General features: G+C 44.2%; 1 protein-coding gene across 3 annotated transcripts in view; it reads right to left on the reverse strand.

Annotated features, from left to right (window-relative positions):
* Positions 1-24,188, reverse strand: part of LOC118370481 (titin homolog) — a 37,116-nt gene that overhangs the window by 8,635 nt on the left and 4,293 nt on the right. Inside the window, exons 2-6 of one of the 3 annotated variants that reach the window (XM_052458035.1) lie at positions 12,372-12,528; positions 12,098-12,215; positions 10,106-11,969; positions 2,832-4,229; positions 1,446-1,560 (exon numbers count right to left, since the gene is read on the reverse strand). In XM_052458035.1, the coding sequence (XP_052313995.1) occupies positions 1,446-1,560; positions 2,832-4,229; positions 10,106-11,969; positions 12,098-12,215; positions 12,372-12,528 (3,652 nt within the window). Of the gene's footprint in view, positions 1-1,445; positions 1,561-2,831; positions 4,230-10,105; positions 11,970-12,097; positions 12,529-24,188 lie in introns of all 3 variants that reach the window. The other 2 variants (XM_052458034.1, XM_052458033.1) reach the window with 2 other exon arrangements.

Raw genomic sequence — 24,188 nt, forward strand, 5'->3', positions numbered from 1 at the left:
CAGTGCTTTGGCAAAGTGGGTGGGTTATAGCCTGCCTGGTTGGCTCTGTCCGGGGACATTGTCGGACGCGGCCACAGTGTCCCCCGACCCCCCCGTCTCAGTCTCCAGTATCTATTCTCCAATAGTCTGCGTGCCGGGTGGCACTGTTCAGTCTGTTATTTCTGGGGTAATTCCCCTGTCTTATCTGGAGTCCTGTGAGAATTTAAGTATCCTCCCTCTAATCCGCTCTCCCTCCCCTCCCAGAGGATCTGAGCCCTAGGACCATGCCTCAGGATTACCTGGCCTGATGACTCCTCGCTGTCCCCAGTCCTGGTCGTGCTGCTGCTCCAGTTTCAACTGTTCTGCCAGCGGCTATGGAACTCTGACCTGTTCACCGGACGCTATCTTGTCCCAGACCTGCTGATTTTTACTCTCTCTACCGCACCTGCTGCTGTCTCGACCTCTGAATGACCCTGCTGGTCATCTATGAACGTTTGAACATCTTATAATATATATCTTGAAGAACAATCTGGCCTTAAAGGCCATGTACTGTGCTCTGTCCACCCCTCAGAGCCTGGTTCCGCTCTACGTTACTTCCTAGGGTCCTGCCTATCTAGGGAGTTTTTCCTAGACACTGTGCTTCTACATCTGCATTGCTTACCGTTTGGGGTTTTAGGCTGGGTTTCTGTATTTGACTTTACGACATCTGCTGATGTAAAAAGGGCTTTATAAATACATTCAATTGATTGTGCCCATATCATCAATCAGAGACTCCGAGAGAAGTTTGTGAAGTGTGAGCTCTGACTGCTTTGGGAGAACTCATTCAGAGCTCTGATCTCTCAGATCCCAACACCATAGGCAAATGCCAGTGTTCACAGTGAGTTTAAGGTGAGTCACTGTCAATATAAATAATGTTTGTGTGAATTGTTTACAGTGAGCATTTGGTGGGAGGGCTCGTTGAGACTGTGTGTGTGTGTGTGTGTGTGTGTGTGTGTGTGTGTGTGTGCACCGTGTGTGTCGGCATGCACGCAGCAAGAATGGGAATGTTGCACTGAGGTTTTAATAAGAACCAACTGTGCATGCATCAACTGGGTGGATACATTGAAACAGCAGCAGAGGGCATTTTCATGAGGTGCCTGGGGGAATGGTTTCAAAGATATCCTGGTACCTTAATTACATAAGATTATTATGATAATATTATCAAGAAGAGCCCCTGCTGTGCATATTACAGGGCATAAGGATAAGCATGTACTGTATGTGCATATTAACATGCACACACTTTCCCAAAAGAGACTGTAGACACAATGAGGTCTGATTATTTAGTACACATACCTCCTGCCTAAAGCAGATCTACGTTGACAGGTGATTGGTGAGAGAACCTGTAGGTAGCTCTTTCATCTGCTGCTGGTGTGCATCAGTTCACTCAATACTGTTTCCATTGCCCTCATGGCATATTGCATTAGTACCTTTATCTTCTCTTGAAGGACACCGAGGATTCCTGTAGATATGCCAGCCTGCCTCTCCTGGATGTTGGAGGATGGCTGGTTTTCCAGGGAGCTCAAGGGCTTTACTGGATGGGGCCTGAATAGAGATAGACGGAGACAGAGACAGTCAAAATGAGAGCGGCTCAAACTTTCCTGAAGTGTTGTGTTATTTGAGGAGATGCAGCAGGTGGATATGGGGGATATGCGGATAATGACATTTTCTCAGAAAGCAAGTGTAAATGCTGCCAACAGCTTGAAATAATTTGTTCAATCAGGTGGACCTTATCAGGTGGACCTTTGGGGCGGCAGAGTAGCCTAGTGGTTAGAGCGTTGGACTAGTAACCGAAAGTTTGCAAGTTCGAATCCCCGAGCTGACAAGGTACAAATCTGCCCCTGAACTGGCAGTTAACCCACTGTTCCTAGGCCGTCATTGAAAATAAGAATTTGTTCTTAACTGACTTGCCTAGTAAAAATAAAGCTCAAATTTAAAAAATCAGTTTATTAACAAAAATGTATTTAACCAGTCAAGTCAACTAAGAACAAATTCTTATTTACAATGATGGCCTGGCAAGAGGAGGCAAAAGGCCTCCTGTGAGGATGGGGGCTGGGATTTAAAAATAAATAAAATCAATGCAAAACAAAACGGACAGAGTTAGACATGACAAGCAAGCAGAGCATGGGTTCTTCTTCCCTCTTGACTGATTCCCATATACGCTTGCCACTGTGTCTCTTCTTTCCCTCTCATATAAGGTTAGACTGCAGAGGAGCCACAGTGTACACACACTCTGAGCAATGGCATTTTACAGGCACCACTGAGATTTGTCTGAGATTCTACAGGGAGAATAACTTGACAAAAAGCAATGAAAGCTGCAAAGGCTGGCATTTCTATAGCCATGATTCATACTGTGCCGAGGGGATTGTGTGAATGACATCACAATTAAATAACTTGCAGAGCAAAATTAAATTTGCAGTAATTAGTAAGTGCTCTTTTGATTACTTAATATAGTGCTAATTTCTCTGGGGAGCTATGTTCATGTTGCTTTACGTTAAACTATGTTAATAATAACTACAGAATGATATAGTCATAATTAAAAAGTAGAACTAGCTATGATGTCCTGTACAACTTTTGAAAGTATTGCAAAAACAACTTGGTCAGAAGTTCCATTGATTCAATTCAGGGAAATGAAACATTTTATAAAAGAGAGTAAAATTATTTTACAAGGGTCACATTCATGAAGTGTTCTCAAACAACGCATCCACCAAAGCGATTGGAAAGGTTTAGTGAATCTAACTACAGTACAGGAGAGGTTTCGTAGAGAGCACAAAGCTGCTACACACTACAGGAAAAGGCTGCAATATCTCTCTCACCTGCGTGTGCTTGAGGTAGGCCTGTCCCCTCTCCTTCCCGCCTCCTCTCCACTGCAATGCTCTGCAACGGAGGACATAGCTCCAGCCTGAAGCAGGGTCCTCTGGCCAGGGAGAGAGCTTATCTGGGGAGGACAGTTACTCCTGCCCCCTGATCCCTTCAGGGGCTTGGGTTGGGGTAGGATGGAGGGGGCAGGTGAGGGTACACATGGGGGCTGGGCAATGGTAACACAAGTTAGTGCCATACCCACACCTCGATTCTGCAGTTTTTCTGAGATACTTGAGGAAAGCTTTCTCAAAGAGGAAACCCCTGGGCTTTGTAGTTTTACAGAACTATGTTTACCAGTATCCTCCTCTCTAGAGATGGATGTTTTCTTCAATGGAAGCAAGGGAACACAGACCAGCTCTGCTAATGAGTTTTTGATGGGACGGGAGCCATCCTCAGCTAGCAGAACATTTGGCGTTGGAAGCTCCATTGAGTCCCTAACCACACTATTCAGCATTGAACCTGGATTTGCTTCTATGGAGGTACAACTCTGATGATTGGGAGAGTCTAGGCTCTCCTGATATTCACCAGTTAGTCTCTGTTCTTCACCATGTCCAGAGGACTTTTCCATTCTGCAGTCTTCTGCAAAGGGATTATTTGGATCAAACTCAACCAAAGAGTCATGTTCCTCAGTATTCAATTGCTTATCTATTACATCAACTTTTGGCATTGTCTTCCCTGGAGGGTACTGGGGCCTAGAAGGTGCTGGACCTTTATTGTGTTTAGCCACCCTCAACCCCCCAGTGGCAGATGGCATTTCTTGTTCTGGTTGGTTCCCATGGTGGGTAGAGCTCTGGCCTCCACTTGTGTGTTCTGTTGTAGCTGTGGAGGAAAATCTCAGTGGTGTGATAATCTTTACTACACGTTGAGAGACCTTGGACATGGAGTCACCTATGTCCTTATGTCCCAGGTTCACTCTAGTCATACTCTGGTCCCTCTGTGTCTGGCTTGGAGCCTGGCTTGGTCTATCTGGAGCAGGACCCTTGTCCATCCTGACACTGGAATGGTCCTGACCACTAACACTCTCCTGGTTATCCCCGCATCCCACCAGTGACGTGGAAGATTGGCGTATTGGAGGAGGTGGCTGTTTTGTTGGCTTTGTTCGGGCGAGATTCACTGTGCCAGATTGAGCGTTGCCCTTGCCAGGCCAGTTGTCCATACGAGCCCAGCGCTGGTTGAAGGGCAGAGGGGCATGGTCTTTCTTCTCCATTAGATCAGTAGACGGGTCCTGGGTGCCTCTGGTTTCCCCATCGACTCTAGGGGATTCCATAGAAATCTCAATTTCAGGAGACAAGAACGATAAGAAGGGGTTGGAAGACACGTTAGGCTGAGAAGGGTTCACACATGAAGAGGGTCTGGAAGAAGAGGGATAGGGAGAATGCAGTAAGAGAAAACAAATCTGCACTTTACAGCTGTATAAGATGGTTGCCTTCACACATTTGAACTTGGCTGATGACAATGTCTAACTACCACACATAAAAAATATACAGTGCCTTGCGAAAGTATTCGGCCCCCTTGAACTTTGCGACCTTTTGCCACATTTCAGGCTTCAAACAAAGATATAAAACTATTTTTTTGTGAAGAATCAACAACAAGTGGGACACAATCATGAAGTGGAACGACATTTATTGGATATTTCTAACTTTTTTAACAAATCAAAAACTGAAAAATTGGGCGTGCAAACTTATTCAGCCCCTTTACTTTCAGTGCAGCAAACTCTCCAGATGTTCAGTGAGGATCTCTGAATGATCCAATGTTGACCTAAATGACTAATGATGATAAATACAATCCACCTGTGTGTAATCAAGTCTCCGTATAAATGCACCTGCGCTGTGATAGTCTCAGAGGTCCGTTAAAAGCGCAGAGAGCATCATGAAGAACAAGGAACACACCAGGCAGGTCCGAGATGCTGTTGTGAAGAAGTTTAAAGCCGGATTTGGATTCAAAAAGATTTCCCAAGCTTTAAACATCCCAAGGAGCACTGTGCAAGCGATAATATTGAAATGGAAGGAGTATCAGACCACTGCAAATCTACCAAGACCTGGCCATCCCTCTAAACTTTCAGCTCATACAAGGAGAAGACTGATCAGAGATGCAGCCAAGAGGCCATGATCACTCTGGATGAACTGCAGAGATCTACAGCTGAGGTGGGAGACTCTGTCCATAGGACAACAATCAGTCGTATATTGCACAAATCTGGCCTTTATGGAAGAGTGGCAAGAAGAAAGCCATTTCTTAAAGATATCCATAAAAAGTGTTGTTTAAAGTTTGCTACAAGCCACCTGGGAGACAAACATGTGGAAGAAGGTGCTCTGGTCAGATGAAACCAAAATTGAACTTTTTGGCAACAATGCAAAATGTTATGTTTGGCGTAAAAGCAACACAGCGCATCACCCTGAACACACCATCCCCACTGTCAAACATGGTGGTGGCAGCATCATGGTTTGGGCCTGCTTTTCTTCAGCAGGGACAGGGAAGATGGTTAAAATTGATGGGAAGATGGATGGAGCCAAATACAGGACCATTCTGGAAGAAAACCTGATGGAGTCTGCAAAAGACCTGAGACTGGGACGGAGATTTGTCTTCCAACAAGACAATGATCCAAAACATAAAGCAAAATCTACAATGGAATGGTTCAAAAAAATAACATATCCAGGTGTTAGAACGGCCAAATCAAAGTCCAGACCTGAATCCAATCGAGAATCTGTGGAAAGAACTGAAAACTGCTGTTCACAAATGCTCTCCATCCAACCTCACTGAGCTCGAGCTGTTTTGCAAGGAGGAATGGGGGGGGGGGAAAAAATCAGTCTCTCGATGTGCAAAACTGATAGACATACCCCAAGCGACTTACAGCTGTAATCGCAGCAAAAGGTGGCGCTACAAAGTATTAACTTAAGGGGGCTGAATAATTTTGCACGCCCAAATTTTCAGTTTTTGAATTGTTAAAAAAGTTTGAAATATCCAATAAATATCGTTCCACTTCATGATTGTGTCCCACTTGTTGTTGATTCTTCACAAAAAAATACATTTACTTTGAATTCGCGAAAAGTGGGAGGTGTGGTCAAGAAAGACTGGCATATTTTATCATCGGACCCAGCTCTGCCAGCTGAATTTAAAAATCCACCACTTATTGTGTATAGGAGAGGTCGCAATTTACGTGATAAATTGGTTCATGCCAACTGCCAGCCACAAAAGAAAATCAGCCAGGCTCTTTTACACCCTCTAACAAATGGTAGCTATAAATGCAGATGCACACAGTGCAACAATATGATGAAGTGTGAATATTTCTGCCACCCACACACAGGAAAACGGTTCCAAATAAATGACATTACTACATGTTCCACCACCCATGTTATTTACATGATTAAATGTCCATGTGGGCTGTGTTATGTCGGTAAAACCTCCGCTCTCTCAAACCGAGAATTAGTGAACATAAAAGTTAAATCAGGAGGAACTACAGGGATTATCCAGTCGCAGTACATTTTAATGACTTAAAGCATGACATTTCCATCTTTAGATTCTGTGGCATAGAGAAAGTTAAGATACCAGACAGGGGAGGTGATATTGATGATACTCTGAATAAAAGAGAATGTTTTTGGATTTTCACCTCCAGACATTATTTCCTAAAGGACTTAATGATGAAATGCCTATGTATGTTATGTTGTGAATTTGAACATGAATTATATGCCTATTTAAGATTATTCTGATGTTTTTCTTACCATGTACCCAATGCCTAATGAAAACTTGTCCTCATTGTGGTTTTACAGACGTGTTTAATACGTCTTGTTTATACACTTTTGCAATATTTGTGAAACTCATATTGTTATATTTGGTAGCACTTGTGTTTTTCCTTTGCCTCCAACCCCCTTCGATGTGTGGAACAGATGTCGGTGGGGCTAGGTCTACATAAGGGTGCAAATTTCAAAGAAATTCACAAAAGCTCTGACGGAGGCCGTGAGGCCGATACGTAAGCTTATTAAATATCAGTAATACTATCAAGAGCAGTGTGTGGTTTCCTTTTTAATTCAACAATATCACTGGAAATATCCAAAAATATATATTTTTATATCGGTCTTCGACAGAGGGGATCAAGCTTACAGAGGCCAGGTCATGAAGGAAGGCTTGCTCATTAAAGTTTTTTAGCAAGTGTCCATGACAAATCAGGACAGGTCGTTTCACTGAGCAGCCATTACGAACACAGGCTGTAAAACAGTGATCAATAAGGTAATTACAGAAAAAAAACAGACGGATACCTATCAGGATTATTTGTGAGGATAACATCAAGGAGAGTAGCCTTTTCTGGGTCTTTGGAGTCATACTTTGTGGGACTGGTAATAATCTGAGGAAGATTTAAGGAGTTCCATTGCTTTATGGACTTGGTCAGGTGGTTTAAGCATGACCCAGTTTAGGTCACCTAGCAGGACAAATTCAGACTTAGTGTAAGAGGCCAGGAGAGAGCTTAGGGCAGGTAGGGTACAGCCCAGTGCTGATTGAGGACAATAAACACCCAGCAACAGTCAACGAAGAGCTATTTGAAAGTGTAATGCTTAAAACCAGCAAATAAAATTGTTTGGGGACAGACTTTATGGAGACAACCAAGCACCGAAGGTGATCCTTGGTAAAGATTACAACTCCCACCTCTGGAAGATCTGTCTTGACGAAAAAGGTTATAACCAGAAAGGTTAACATCAGTATTCAAAACACTTCTTAACCACGTCTCAGTAATGACCAACATCTGGATTGTAGCTGTGAACCCCACCTTCAATTGGTCCATTTTAGGTAATAAGCTTCTAGTGTTAACGTGCAGAAAAGTCAGGCTTTTACGAGAGCAGAAATCAGTGAAACAGATATCAGAGCACAAGTCAAAATTGGGGCTAGCAACAGTAGATTGGCCAGGGTGTACATGCACATTTCCAGATATCATCAACAGTAATACAATCAAGGCATGTTAGAGGACATGGAGAGCTCTGCAGTGTTGATTTATGACATTTGAACGTATATTAGATGGCAACAAGATCCTATTATACAGCCATTTCATTAGGTAACATGAGTACAAAGCCGGCAAGAGGTGGTTAGAATAGAATGGGATGCCAAAAGTCTGTGTAACCAATAGAGAGTCCCGAGTGTGGGAACAAACAGTCTGTCCACCAGTTGGGTAAATTTATCCTCTGCAGCAGAGCTTAGCATATGTGGGAACTCCTTCAAGACTGTTGGAAAAGCATTCCTCATGAAGCTTGTTGAGAGAATGCCAAGAGTGTGCAAAGCTGTCATCAAGGCAAAGGGTGGCTATTTGAAGAATCTCAAATAGATTTGCATTTGTTTAATACTTTTTTGGTTACTACATGATTCCATATGTGTTCTTTCATAGTTTTGATGTCTTCACTATTGTTCTACAATGTAGAAAATAGTAAAAATAAAGAAAAACCCTGGAATGAGTAGGTGTCCAAACTTTTGACTGGTACTGTATAGAAGAAAAAAAGATTTGTTTCTAAAAATAAATAATGTCATGTCATGAAATAAACTAATGTCGAATTAAAATTGAAAGTGTTATTTTTTACTTTTATCAAAAACAAAAGTCTTGTTGGAATTCACACAGCAGAGAGGTAGACAACACAAACTACAGAGGGGGTGTTACATCCTAACAAAGTTGTTACTAGGGTGGGACTAATTCACCAGACAAGACAATGGGAGAAAGGATGCCATTTCATTTTATTAGGTCTTTATGAGGGACATGAAGGTTAGTTATAATGGTTAGGTTAGTTACACAAACACACTAGGGAACAGAAAGGTTATACATGTAGATTTTAAATAATAAAACAAATGTAAATGATCAATATAAAAGGTAATGCTTGTAGCCTCTGAACCATTCCCTGTTCACATGACCCAACAGACTAGCCTTGACTATACTGAGTCATGTCATCCAATTGGATGGTTTCTTTGGTCCAGCCTCATCAGGATACTGATTCGCATGAGTCATTCAACATCAACGCCCTAGTTAAAAACTTCAGCAATCACCTAATGCTTTATGTCTCTCTGTAACACCTTTAATATGCCACCTGTAGAATCTTTATAACAAGGTATGATTGATTCATGGGAAGCGCAGCCAATCTCAGTTTAGCCAAAGGTTTCCAATACGAAGACACAAGGGATGTGTTTACACAGCAGCCAAGTTTTGATATTTACTCCACTAATTTGTCTTTTGAAGAATCATATCAGATATTTTCAGCTTAGAAAAATATCAGATGTGATCCGATTGGTCAAAAGATCAATTAGTGAAAAAGAAAATCAGAATTGGTCTGCCTGCGTAAACACAGCCACAGCACTGCAATTTTCATGAAGGTATTAGATTACTTTAGGGCAGGGATGGGCAACTGGTGGCCTGCGGCCCACCTTTTGAAGACCGTGGGGTCAATTTCTCAATTATTAATTTTTTGGAACTTAGTCGGGGTCTCAACTTACTGTTGAGAGTTAGAATAGTAGACTACATAAGGTGCAATTTTGAAATTTGATTGTGGATCAGCAGTTTTACTGATAGTCAGTAAAAAACAATTAGATTGCTAAGTTAGTTTAATAGCCGGCTATCTAATTATCATGGTCGAATTACTGGCTGGGGGGCCCCCAATTGATTTTGTCACTAAAGTCTTTGATAAAGCGACAGGTTTTCTGCTCAAATCTGAAATTTGTGCCACAGCTGTACAACTCCAATAAAATCCTCCCAATTGCATCCTGCTGAGTTTCTACAAGCAGCCTTACTGACTGTCCCACATCCATAAATCAGGCTTGTTGCCTGGCCTGATTAACTGGTTGTATAAAAGTATTCAGACAAATTGGCAGGTTTTCCACTCTAATCAGACTTGTGCCACCCTTCACTGACAGCACAGGAAAAGAGAATGTTAGCATAATTTACACAGTTCTGTTGGAAATTGGAAGATGAAAGAGGAAGTCTGAATGAGAGTTCAGTGAGGATACGAGACAGGGACATTAGTAGGTGTGTGTGGATGAGGAGACAGAGCAAGAGAAACTTGTGTGTTGCTTTTGGAGACCACCTACTGCTTTTGCAGTCTAAATAACTAGTGCATCCATAATTTATGACACCCAAGGGGTAACACAGTTCTGGGGAAACGAGACAGTGATGGAGTGTGCGTGTGTGTGTGTGTGTGTGTGTGTGTGTGTGTGTGTGTGTGTGTGTGCGCGTTCGTGTGTGTGTGTGTGGTTTGGGAGTGGGACTGACCTCTGCTTGACTGCTGATACTTTATTTGTTCGGCAGCTGATGGGACCAGTAGGAGAGGTTGTGGGGGTCTCCTCAAACAGGATATTTGAAGAGTTGTCATCACATGAAGTGGTAGGAGAGACTTCCTCAAAAGGATTATTGCACACGGTGGCCTCTGCCTCTCTATTCTGCTTCATCGGTTGTTCAACTTTGTCCAACTTTACCCTCACCTCCTCATGCTTTCGCTTTTTCTCCATCTGCGCATTCCTCTTTTTCTCCTTCTCTGTCATCTCTTCTTCCTGTCCTCTCAAATCCTCTTTTTTCATATTTTCTTCATCCACCCTAAACCTCTCTTTCACCTCCATCAGTTTTCCCTGCTCCTCATCTCTTCTTCTACCCTCTTCCCTTTCTTCTTCAAGCCTCGTTCTTTCTGCTTCTTCCTTTCTCAACATCTCCTGCTCAATTCTCCTTTCCTCCTCATTCTTAATCTTCCTCTGCTCTTCTTCATTTCTCCGCATATCATCCTCCTCCCTCCTTAACCTTTCTTCCTTTTCCCTAATCTTCCTCAGCTCTTCCTCCTTTCTCAGCCTATCCTCCTCTTCTCTCTTAATTATTTTGTCCTCCTCCATCCTCTTTATTCCCATTTCCTCTCTCAGCCAATCTTCCTCTGCGGTCTTCCTCACTCTTTCTTCCTCCTCAATCCTCCTCCTCCTTTCCTCCTCCTTCCTCAGCCTATCCTCCTCTCTCTTCATTCTTTCTTCTTCAGCCTCTCTCTTCATTCTTCCTTCTTCCTCCTCCTTCCTCACTCGGTCCTCCTCTCTCTTCATTCTTCCTTCTTCCTCCTCCTCAAACCTCCTTTCTTCCTCCTCATTCCTCCTCACTCTGTCCTCTTCTCTCTTCATGTTTTCAGCCTCCCTCTTCATTATTTCTTCTTCCTCCTCCAGCCTATCATCCTCTCTCTTCATTCTTCCTTCTTCCTCCAACCGCCTTTCTTCCTCCTCCTCCTCTGCTCTGTTTTCCTCCCTCTTCATTTTCTCTTCAGCCGCTCTCTTTATTCTTTCTTCACCCCTCCTTTCCTCCTCCCTTATTTTTCTCAGTATATCCTCCTGTTCCCTCCTTAGTCTTTCTTTCTCCTCCCTCATCTTCCTCTCCTCTTCCTCTCTTTGCATACTCTCCTCCTGTTCTCTCCTAATCCTTTCTTCCTCCTTAATCCTCTCATCTTTCTCCCTCTTCAATCTTTCCTCCACCTCCCTCATTTTCCTCTCGTCCTCCTTTCTCAGTATATCCTCCCTCATTATTTCATGTTCTCTCCTAATTCTTTCCTCTTCTTCCCACCTCTCTTGTTCCTCCATTTCTCTCCTTTTCTCCTCTAACCTCCACTTTTCCTGGTCTTCCTTCCAAATGCTGTTGTCTCCCTCCACCTTCAGACTCCTCTCCTCTTGTTCCTCTTCTAGCCTCATTTCTTCCCCCTCCTCCTCCGTAATCTTGCTTTTCTCTTGTTCCTCCTTCCTTATCCTCTCTTCCTCGTCTAACTTCTTCCTCTCCTGCTCTTCCTTTTTCTTCCTCTCCTCATCCAACATAGCCCTCTCTTCCTCCTCTGCCCAGGTTGAAGGCTGCTTCAGGGCCCTAAAGGAGTCCATGGAGGTGCCGGAGCTCTTACGACCCTGGGCCTTGCGCAGGTCTTCCACAGAGCCATGGCCTGAGCTGGCCAGGCTAAAGTTGGAGACTGTGCGGGCGCTCCGGGGCTGGGGCTCCTCTGTGTACATGTGAGTGCCGTTGATGCACAGGTTACTCTGCTCTGCAAGCGGGGCAGGAATCTTAGAGCGCCCTAGGGACAGAGAACTGCCTGTGCGCTTATGGGTCTGAAACTTGAATTTATTTTTACCTTTGGATGAGAAAGAAAGAAACAGGGAAAGGTTAGATCCGCAAAGACATACTGTATAACATAAGCATTTTCTAATAGATAATGCTGCTATATTATCTACTGAATGGACAGCCTATGATGATCCTCACCTTCAGAGGAGTCCACATTGAGGCCTGTGGAGCGGCTGCCACTCAATGAGGAGTTCTTCTCAGGCAGAGGGCCCAGGACAGACATAGACTGAGACAGTCCGTGATGCTGCAGGTTAGACTTGGGAGAAAAGAGAGACTTCAGCTTGTTTTTCTTCTTTTTCTCTCCTTTGTCTGTACCCCCCTCTCCCTCCCCCTCGCTGTCCGTCAGAACCTGGGTGAAGGACGGTACCACGGCAGACGCAGTGTCCGACAGACCCTCCTTTTTGCCTCGCACCTTGTCCTTGAACCTTCCCAGGCGGGAGTGCGGCTTTTCTGTAGCAGAGAGGTCGAACATGCTGGCTGTCATGTTATTCTTCATAAACTGGATGTCCACCTGCACCTCTCCCCGGTCTTTGTCTGGCTTGCCTGCCTTGTCCAGCAGTTTATGCCATCTGACGAGAGAAAATCTGTATTATTTATCAAAACACTTCAACCGAATATAACTGGTATAAAACAAATGCTGTTCTTCCCCAAGAGATGTCACAAGAACTAAAGGTGTAAATGAATGTGAGACAGTGAAAAAAATCAACATAATATTTTATTTTTCAGATGCCTGCCATCTCCTCCAGGGGGTCATGGCCATTGAAAATAACTTGTAAGTGAGCTCAGAAATAACTTGACATATGTAGGCAATAACCACTTATTTTCAGATAACACACACACTGTTCAGAGCGATCTGTCTGAACAATCCCAGTCTGCATAAGCAGAGGAAGGCTGAGGATCCAATAACGTATATTCACTTGCCTCTGGGCTTCCCCTCCAGCTTTAAAAAAAAAAAAGACAGTGTCTACATGGTGATAGCTTTTCACAAATAAAGAATGCTTTCACCCCGAGCATAGCTTTATTTAAGGATGCTATTTTTCCCCTTTTTGTTACAGGGTTCCAAGGGGGTTCCAAGGATTTATCATAACCAAGTGAATAATTCCAGTAAGTAGGGGCGGATGCCATTTTTCCTTTTACTGTTTAGAGTTTCTCCATGGAAACGGTGATCAGTACAGTAGCTCTCTGAATTGGCCCAAGGGTGAAGGGACCAGCGGAAATGACTGATGATGCGGTGAGTGTTCTGGAGAGTCAGTGTTTGGGCAATAATGATTCATACTAAATGTTCACCAGCAGGAACATTATGTATTTCATTCTATTTCTATCACTGAGCCGTCCTAATAAATAGTTGTCACTACTCTGTTAAGACTGAATACCATGCCTTAAGTTGCCTTTTATGGTACATTAGTGTTTTAAGGGGGAACCGGGTTCCAGGAGTGAAATAATTTTGCAATGTTAAATGTAATTGATAGATTACATTGGAGGGTTCTGAGAGTGATTTTTTCCACCCCATGTCCCCCCTGCTACAGGGTATGCATGCTAAATATTGTCGGAGTCAATTCCAATCAATTTAGGTTCATATTTAATTAATGACTTTAGAAATCCCCAGGCACTTGTCTATTTATGAATGTAGTTCACAAAATATAAAATCAGAATACCAGAAATATAATTCCTCTATGCCTACAATCTGTTTCATGTAGAGGTTCACTAGTACAGAAGATTCCTTTTGAGGATATGAAGGTCAAAGTACAGAGACTTCAATAAATAGAATTCTTCATGCTGACTGGTTCAATGACCCTCAACAAATCACTATTGTATAAAACATCAAACTAGAGGGGTTAGTTTGTCTGTTTGTATTCTACATGTCATTATTATGTTATTCTAGAAGGTACACACATCTGTCAAAACAATCACTGATTTATAGTTTGGAACTGAACAATTAAGAGCTGAGGCAGCAGTAAAAGTCTGTCAAGCCAAACCCATAAGGCCTGAGGTTGTCTGTTCCTCAAACTCTTTCCTGAAAAAACAACCCAGTTGAAGTCTGGAGGGAAATGAAAAAGGACAGGAAGAGACAGCTAGGGGCCTTCGATCTGCAAGGTTAGGATGTGTGTGTGCGTGTGCGTGTGCGTGTGTGTGTCTTATCTCCAGTGAAGAACTCAATGTGAATCCAAACAAAGGCAATGAAAGAGACTGGCTACTCACAGAATGACAAATGTGATGAATCATTGAATGGGGTGAGAGAGAGCTTCAACTCCATCATTATTACTGCAGCTGTGTTTTACAGAGGACCGGATGGGGAAAGGTAGCACAAGGTAAGTAGGGGTGGCAGCTGGGGTGGCAGGTTAGAGCATTGGGCCAGTAACTAAAAGGTTGCTGGTTCGAATACGCAAGGTGCTCGAATACCCAAGGCACATAGTAGTATAGTGACCCTGGAGAAAATAAGGGCTATGGTTGACCTTGTAGAACAACACATTTACACACACACACACACACACACACACACACACACACACACACACATACATATTGTGGCAAAGGGGGTCGAGTGATAAGTGGCAGATATGTGAGAGCAGAGCTAATAAACGGGCTCTGCCCGATCACTAAAATGGCCACCCGTCAGAACTACAGATCACAAAATGGCCGACCGCCAAAACTACAAGTCCCAGAAGCAAGGGGAACCCTCAGAAGGTGGAGCCGACTCACAGATAAAGGGTCAAGAAAAACCAGGAAGAGGAAGAGAGAGTGCTGGAAGGAGCTATGAACAATAGAGAAAGAGACTATAGAGATTGGCTGGATTTACCGTGTATGAGCTGGATTGTTTGGACTTACCTGTTGGCGTTTGGACCTGGACCTACCGAGAACCCGATTCGTGTACCGAACCCTGCTATCCTTGACCTCGCCTACGGCCTGGGTGGACCAGGACGGAGAAACAAACACACAGGTACTGTCCTGTTTGAAAGAACTCTCATTCTTGGGTGATTTGGTGACAGTTTACCACTTAGTTTGTGACAAACGCTCCTAACCTTGAAGAGGTTTGCCACACATGGTGGAGGATGCAAGCATGGACTAACATACCACTGGTTAGGTAGAAGGAAAAATTAAATAAATGTTCAGTTAGCACTCCAAAGGAGAGTCAGGTTTTTTTTGTTTGTTTTTGCTTTGTTTGGGTAGGACAGTTTCAGGAAAATGAGTATGGAGGGAGCCATACAGGCCCTGTTACAAGCGGCGGCCGCCCAACAAGAGGCAACTAGAGCTCAACAAATAGTTAATCAGGATGCAATGCGAATGTATCAGGACACGTTACAGATCCAGCACCGCACCAACCAGCTGCTCACAGAAGAGCAAGAGAGAAACACCCGGGAGTTAAGAGAAGGCCTAAAGGGGCTAGCGGACCAAATTGGGGCTCAATTACCAGCTGCAAATACCCAGAGGAGGGCCAATCATTTTCTTCAAAAAATGACAGCGCAGGATGATGTGGAAGCATATCTTACCACCTTCGAAAGGACGGCAGAGAGGGAGAAGTGGCCGAAAGAAGAATGGGCAGGGCTTCTGGCATCATACCTGGCAGGGGACGCTCAAAAAGCGTATTTCGACCTGGAGTTGAAAGAAGCACAGGATTACGATAAATTAAAAAGGGGGAGATCTGACTAGACTGGGAGTGACCGATACCGTGAGGGCACACCGCTTCCACCAGTGGTTCTACCGACCGGGACAACCCCCACGAACACAGATGTTCGACTTGATTCACCTGGCACGGAAATGGTTGCGACCAGAGACCCGGTCATCCGCCGAGATTGTCGAGACCATCGTACTCAACCAGTTTCAGCGAGGTCTACCCCAAGAAGTGAGACGATGGGTTGGCCAGAACGAGGTATTTTCCGCCGACCATCTCGTGGGCCTGGTTGAACGGTATTGTACGGCAAGAACAGCTGAACAGGCACAGGAGGAAAGATTCCCGTTCCCCAGGCATGGGCGAACCAGCGGACAGGGTAAGGCTGTCCCAACATATAGAGGGGAAGAGAGCAGCGTGGGGCCATGAGGAAAGAATCAGAATCAGGCCAAGACACTAAGGGAAAACGGAAACCGGGACTGGGTGTCGAGGGGTCTCCCCGAACCCCTATTATCTGTTACAATTGTAATCAACCAGGACATATTGCAGCCTATTGCCCTATTAAAGAAGAGCCAATGCAATGTAACCTCGGTGAAAATGAAGATGATATACGGTATGCATGTCCTGTTGTAACCACTGTACTTGAAAGATCAAGAAACAAACATATGTGCAGGGTGAAGATTTAAGGGAAAGAGGTTGAAGCACTGCTGGATTCCGGCAGTATGCTAACCCTGGTCGTTGCAGGCCTAGTGCCGAATCAAACTGGATACAAGACAGGATATCAGTGTTACATGCATTCATGGGGATACCCGTCTGTACCCCACGGCCTTAGTGAGCATACAAACAGAGAACGGTCTGCTGGATTATGAGGTCGGCGTGGTCCCAAAGATGCCATATGATGTAATATTGGGTAGCGACATTCCTAACTTTGCGAAGTTAGGCCACAAGAATGGCATATTTGAGAATCCAACAACCCTGACCAAGCAGGAAGAAGCATGGGGCCTTCAACCAAAGCCAAGAAAAGAGGTCTCCCAGGGGACAACATCACAGGTGCTAGTAGGGGAGGAGGAGGAGGAAGTGGCAAACCTCGCTGATGACGAACAGCCCGGTACTAGTGGGGCTGGGGTCGATCTGAATCCAGAGGACGACGATATAGAACCAGCAGACCTGGCAGAGTCCTTGACTAATTTTGGGACGGCCCAAAACCAGGATCCAACCCTGCAACAAGCCAGAGCAGATGTGCAGGTCGTAGATGGTACTCCCATAAATGGTGGGATGATGCCTAATAGTTTTCCCCACTTCATCATGAAAAAGGGTTTGGTGTACAGAGTCTCGAAAATAGGGGTTGATGTGGTGGAACAGTTGTTGGTTCCCACTCGGTACCGGAGGACAGTACTGGATCTAGCTCATGGGCACATTCTGGGTGGACACCTTGGTATCGATAAAACCAGAGACCGGATTGTAAGGAGGTTTTACTGGCCAGGAATTCAAGCTGAAGTGGCTCGGCATTGTGGAGAGTGCCCGGAGTGCCAGTTAACAGCTCCCCGACCAGCTTTTAGAAGCCCGTTAGTGCCACTCCCCATAATCGAAACGCCATTTGAGAGGATAGCGATGGATTTAGTGGGCCCACTAGCCAAATCCGCCAGAGGGCACCAATACATTCTGGTCATTCTAGATTATGCCACTCGCTACCCAGAAGCCATTCCCCTTCGGACGATGACTTCCAAAAATATCGCAAAGGAATTAGTGCTCTTGTTCACCAGGGTAGGGGTTCCAAAGGAGATCCTTACCGACCAGGGGACCCCCTTTATGTCCCGCCTTATGGCAGACCTTTGTAAACTGTGGCAGGTAAAACAGTTGAGGACATCGGTTTACCATCCTCAGACAGACGGGCTGGTTGAGAGATTCAACTGAACCCTGAAGTCAATGCTCAGGAAGGTAATCGATAAGGATGGGAAAAACTGGGATTGCATGTTGCCGTATCTGATGTTTGCCATTAGAGAGGTTCCTCAAGCCTCGCTGGGGTTTTCTCCCTTTGAGCTGGTATATGGGAGGCATCCCCGGGGAATCTTAGACATCGCCCAGGAAACCTGGGAGCACCAATCCACCCCGTATACTAGTGTCATAGAGCACGTCACGGCAATGCAAGACAGGATAGCCACAGTCATGCCCATCATCAGAGAGCACATGAGACAAACACAAGAACACCAGCGGCACACTTATAACCGTCAGGCTACCCTGAGGGAATTTCAACCGGGAGATAAGGTGTTAGTGCTGATCCCCACAGTAGAGTGTAAACTACTAGAAACATGGAAAGGGCCATATGAAGTACTGGAGAGAATAGGAGAAGTCAATTATCGGATCCGACAGCCAGGTCGACGGCCCCAGGAACAGATTTATCACATAAACCTGTTAAAAGCATGGGGAGAGAGAGAGAGAAACACTAATGGTCACATACCCCACACACATTCAGGAGACAGCCGAAGTAAATATTTCACCCACTCTGTCCCCAGCGCAAGTACAGGAAGTAAAGACCCTGATCCAGAAAAACAGAGATGTGTTTGAGGTACCTAGCCGAACTGAGGTTACGGCTCATGATATCGTTTCCCTACCAGGGAGAAAAGTGAGTATGAGGCCATATCGGGTACCCTAGGCTCGACGGGCCGCGATTAGAGCAGAGACTGAGAAAATGTTGACAGCTGGAGTGGTTGAAGAGTCACATGGTGAGTGGTCTAGCCCAATTGTGATGGTCTCCAAGCCCGATGGGTCGTTGCGGTTCTGTAACGACTTTCGGAAGGTAAATGAAATCTCGAAGTTTGATGCCTACCCCATGCCCCGAGTAGATGAACTACTGGAGAAAATTGGTCATGCTCGGTACATTACGACCCTTGATCTGACAAAAGGGTACTGGCAAATTCCTCTGACCCCCAGGGCCAAAGAAAAGACAGCCTTTGCAACACCTGACGGTTTGTTTCAATACACAGTCATGCCATTCGGCTTACACGGGGCCCCAGCAACCTTTCAACGGCTCATGGACATAGTCCTAAAACCGCACAAGGCATACGCCGCAGCTTATTTAGATGACGTGGGGGGGGGGGGGGTCTACAGCCCAGATTGGGAATCCCACTTACCCCGGGTACAGGCAGTGTTAGATGCCCTTAGAAAGGCAGGGCTCACGGCAAACCCTGCCAAGTGTTATGTGGGGTTAGGGGAAACAGAGTATCTGGGATACACTGTGGGAAGAGGGTTAATCAAACCCCAACATAAGAAGGTGAAGGCAATTAGAGAATGGCCGAAACCAGTAAATAAGAAGCAGGTCCGAGCCTTCCTAGGGCTGACCGGTTACTACCGGAAGTTCATCCCAAGTTATGCCACAGTGGCCGCCCCACTTACCGACATGACTAGAGCCAGAGGGCCAAACATGGTCAAATGGGATGAAAGGGCCACCAAAGCATTTAGGACATTACAGGAGGCTCTCTGTTGTAAACCTGTGCTGGTGGTACCAGACTTTGAGAGAGAGTTTGTGGTTCAGACGGATGCCTCAGAGGTCGGCTTGGGAGCAGTGCTATCCCAAGAGGTAGAAGGGGTGGAACACCCCATCCTGTTTTTAAGCAGGAAGCTGGAACCACGGGAAACCAACTACTCAGTCGTTGAGAAAGAAGCGCTGGCAGTAAAGTGGGCTCTAGAAAGCCTGAAGTACTAAATGCTGGGGCGCCACTTCACCCTCAGTGACCATGCCCCACTCACCTGGATGCATAGGGCTAAAGAGAAGAACGCTCGGGTGATGCAGTGGTTTTTGAGTCTCCAACCGTTTCATTTTGACTTGAAACACAGAGCAGGGAAGGAAATGGGAAAGGTGGATGGGTTATCCCGCATGCATGCATATTTTGCTGCGGTAGCCCGACCTAGGGGGTCGGATCTAGGGGGAGAGATATGTGGCAAAGAAGGGGGTCGAGTGATAAGTGGCAGATATGTGAGAGCAGAGCTAATAAACGGGCTCTGCCCGATCACTAAAATGGCCACCCGTCAGAACTACAGATCACAAAATGGCCGACCGCCAAAACTACAAGTCCCAGAAGCAAGGGGAACCCTCAGAAGGTGGAGCCGACTCACAGATAAAGGGTCAAGAAAAACCAGGAAGAGGAAGAGAGAGTGCTGGAAGGAGCTATGAACAATAGAGAAAGAGACTATAGAGATTGGCTGGATTTACCGTGTATGAGCTGGATTGTTTGGACTTACCTGTTGGCGTTTGGACCTGGACCTACCGAGAACCCGATTCGTGTACCGAACCCTGCTATCCTTGACCTCGCCTACGGCCTGGGTGGACCAGGACGGAGAAACAAACACACAGGTACTGTCCTGTTTGAAAGAACTCTCATTCTTGGGTGATTTGGTGACAGTTTACCACTTAGTTTGTGACAAACGCTCCTAACCTTGAAGAGGTTTGCCACAATATATATATACACACACGCTCACACACACGCACGCTCACACACACACATAGAGCAAAACATTTGGGAATTGTACAACAATCCAAAACAAAGCAGTCAGGCTTACTCTACCTGTCCCTCTATTGAGTCAATTACTGTGAAATGTACAGAGAAATTACATAATTGATGGACATTACTGTATGTCCTAGCTGTCATTGCAATCCCTTGCGAACTGACGACACATATACATTTTTGTAAGTGCTATGAGATATTTTGAGCATTACATCTCTGTGATGGAGACTATGAGAAAAATGTGAAAGATGTCACACACACACCTCCTCAATCCTCACTTAATGTGGGTGTGTCCATGAGTAAACAAGTAATTTGTTTATGTAACACCTCTCCCATTGAGTCTAAAATACTGATCCAGCATGGAATATTAGGCAGCTTCACACACCCTCCTTTCATGTTACTTAGTGATGGAATTCCCCCCAAATACTCATCCTGTCCTACTCCTCCCTGCTAGTGTGTGGAATACTGAGCCAGAACGTCAGGGAAAGACATGCCTGCTCCTGGAATTACTTAGGGGTCACATCACTTACAGAAAAACGACATGACATGGAAAATCACAACTTCACATTAAATTTAACATGAGAAATCATGTGAAAATGTGTTTGTGGAACACTTCACATGACAACATTTTTCACATGTAGTTTCATGATGTCACATGTTGCTTATGTTGTCACATTAACTTCACATGTGATCATATGAAAACATGTGTTTTTGGAACACTTCACAAAAGGGATAGCAGTCTACTGTTATATTGTAGTAGCTGAGTAGTTACAGTACCAGTCAAAAGTTTGGACACACCTACTCTTTTAAGGGATTTTCTTTATTTTACTATTTTCTACATTGTAGAATAATAGTGAATATATCAAAAACTATGAAACAACACATATGAATCAAGTAGTAACCAAAAAAGTTAATATATTTTTTATTTATGTTTGAGATTCTTCAAAGTAGCCACTCTTTGCCTTGACAGCTTTGCACACTCTTGGCATTCTCTTAACCAGCATCTTTAGGTAGTCACCTAGAATGCATTTCAATTAACAGGTGTGCCTTAAAAGTTCATTTGCGTAATTTCTTTCCTTCTTAACTTCTCTAGGATAGGGGGCAGCATTTGGAATTTTGGATGAAAAGCATGCCCAAATTCAACTGCCTGCTACTCATTCCCGGAAGATAAGATATGCATATCATTAGTAGATTTGGATAGTAAACACTCTGGAGTTTCTAAAACTGTTTGAATCATGTCTGAGTATAACAGAACGTATATACCAGGCGAAACCCCGAGGACAAACCATTCAGATATTTTTTGTTTGTGTTTGAGGTCACCCTCTTTTCAATGAGTTTTCATTGGGAATACAGTCTTTAGAAATTGGTTGAGGTTATTCCTTTGTGTAATGAAGAAGTACGGCCATCTTGAACAAGGGTCACTTCATGTGTACCGTTTGATAGAGGCGCATGACCAGAAAGCATGCTTCAGTTTTTCTTCCTGTATTGAACACAGATCATCCCGTCTTCAATTTGATCAATTATTTACTTTAAAAATACCTTGAGTTGTATTACAAAAGTAGTTTGAAATGTTTTGGCAAAGTTAACAGGTAACTTTTGAGATATTTTGTAGTCAAGTTGTGCAAGTTGGAACCGGTGTTTTTCTGGATCAAATGCGCCAAATAAAATGGACATTTTGGATATACATGGACGGAATTAAATCGAACAAAAAAGGACCATTCGTGATGTTTTTGGGACATATTGGAGTGCAAACAGAAGAAGCTTGTCAACGGTAAGGCATGATTTATATTTTTATTTCTGCGTTGTGTCACGCCTGCAGGGTTGAAATGTTCTCTTTGTTTATGGAGGTGCTATCCTCAGATAAGTTTGCTTTCGCCGAAAAGCCTTTTTGAAATCTGACATGTTGGCTTGATTCACAACACATGTGGCTTTAATTTGGTAACTTACATGTGTGATTTTTATATGAATTTATTTGAATTTGGCGCTCTGCATTCTCTCTGGCTTTCGGCCAAGTGGGAAGCTACTGTCCCACATATCCCAGAGAGGTTGATGTGTTTGAGCCAATCAGTTGTGTTGTGACAAGGTAGGGGTGGTATACAAAAGATCGCCCTATTTGGTAAAAGACCAAGTCCATATTATGGCAAGAACAGCTCAAGTAAGCAAAGAGAAAGGACAGGCCATCATTACTTTAGGACATGAAGGTCAATCAATGAGGAACATTTAAAAAATAAATTAAAAAACCTTCAAATTCAGTCGCAAAAACAATCAAGCGCTATGATGAAACTGGCTCTCATGAGTTACCTCTGCTGCAGATAAGTTCATTAGAGTTACCAGCCACAGAAATTGCATCCCAAATAAGTTCAAGTAATAGACACATCAACTGTTCAGAGGAGCCTGCGTGAATCAGGCATTCATGGTCAAATTGCTGCAAAGAAACATCTCCTAAAGATGCCAATAAGAAGAGACTTGCTTGAGCCAAGAAACACAAGCAATGGACATGAGACCAGTGGGAACCTGTCCTTTGGTCTGATGAGTCCAAATTTGCGATCGGCGTGTCTTTGTGAGATGCAGAGTAGGTGATCGGATGATCTCCGCATGGGTGGTTCCCACGCTGAAGCATGGAGGAGAAGGTGTGATGGTGTGTGGGTGCTTTGCTGATGACACTGTCAGGGATTTATTTAGAATTCAAGGCACACTTAACCAGCATGGCTACAACAGCATTCTGCAGCGTTATGCCATCCCAACTGGTTTGTGCTTAGTGGGACTATCATTTGGTTTTCAACAGGACAATGACCCAACACACCTCCAGGCTGTGTAAGGGCTATTTCACCAAGAAGGAGAGTGTTGTAGTGCTGCATCTGAAGAACTGGCCTCCACAGTCACCTGACCTCAACCCAATTGAGATGGTTTGGGATGAGTAAAACCACAGAGTGAAGGAAAAGCAGCCAACAAGTGCTCAGCATATTTGGAAACTCCTTCATGACTGTTGGTAAAGCATTCCAGATGAAGCTGGTTGAGAGAATAGTGTGCAAAGCTGTCATCAAGGCAAAGGGTGGCTACTTTGAAGAATTGCAAATATATACACTTCCGTTCAAAAGTTTGGTGTCACTTAGAAATGTCCTAGTTTTTGTGTCCATTAAAATAACATAAAATTGATCAGAAATACAGTGCAGACATTGGTAATATTGTAAATGACTTGTAGCTGGAAACAGATTCGTTTTTTTATGGAATATCTACATAGGTGTGTTATCCCATCCAATTTGATCATTTTAATAAGGCTAACTGATCATTAGAAAATCCTTTTGCAATTATGTTAGCACTGCTGAAAACTGTGGTTCTGATTAAAGAAGCAAAACTGGCCTTCTTTAGACTAGTTGAGTATCTGGAGCATCAGAATTTGTGGGTTCGATAACAGGCTCAAAATGGCCCGAAACAAAGACCTTTCTTCTGAAACTCGTCAGTCTATTCTTGTTCTGAAAAACAAAGGCTATTCCATGAGACAAATTGCCAAGAAACTGAAGATCTCGTACAATGCTGTGTACTACTCCCTTCACAGAACAGCGGAAACTGGCTCTAGCCAGAATATAAAGAGGAGTGGGAGGCCCGGTACACAACTGAGCAAGAGGACAAGTACATTAGAGTGTCTAGTTTGAGAAGCAGACGCCTCACAGGTCCTCAACTGGCAGCTTCATTAAATAGTACCCGCAAAACACCAGTCTCAACGTCAACAGTGAAGAGGAGACTCCGGAATGCTGGCCTTCAGAGGCCGACATCGCCATGGTCCATGTTCCTCCTTTAGAAAATAGTTGAGGGCTTGGAGGTATACACAAACACAGTTCAGAGTTAGTAAGAAATAATTTCCAGCAGCTAGAGAGAATTGGCAGTGAGGCTGTTTAAACATTACCAGTTATCTGCTTTAAGTCAAACATAACAGTCTGGTGTGGGAGCTGGTAAAGCCACAGTCAAGTCCCTACCCCCTGAGAGGGAGGGAGAGAGAGCACAGAGGCAAAAATGTTTGTTTTTCACCAAAAAAAAACTCTAGAATGTGAGGCTAAGTCTGGATTTGGGCCCCGCAGAAATCAGGTACACCACAGTCAACAATGAGAAATCAGAGCAGAAC

Source organism: Oncorhynchus keta, chromosome 12, assembly GCF_023373465.1.
Source record: "Oncorhynchus keta strain PuntledgeMale-10-30-2019 chromosome 12, Oket_V2, whole genome shotgun sequence".
NCBI classification, from domain to species: domain Eukaryota; kingdom Metazoa; phylum Chordata; class Actinopteri; order Salmoniformes; family Salmonidae; genus Oncorhynchus; species Oncorhynchus keta.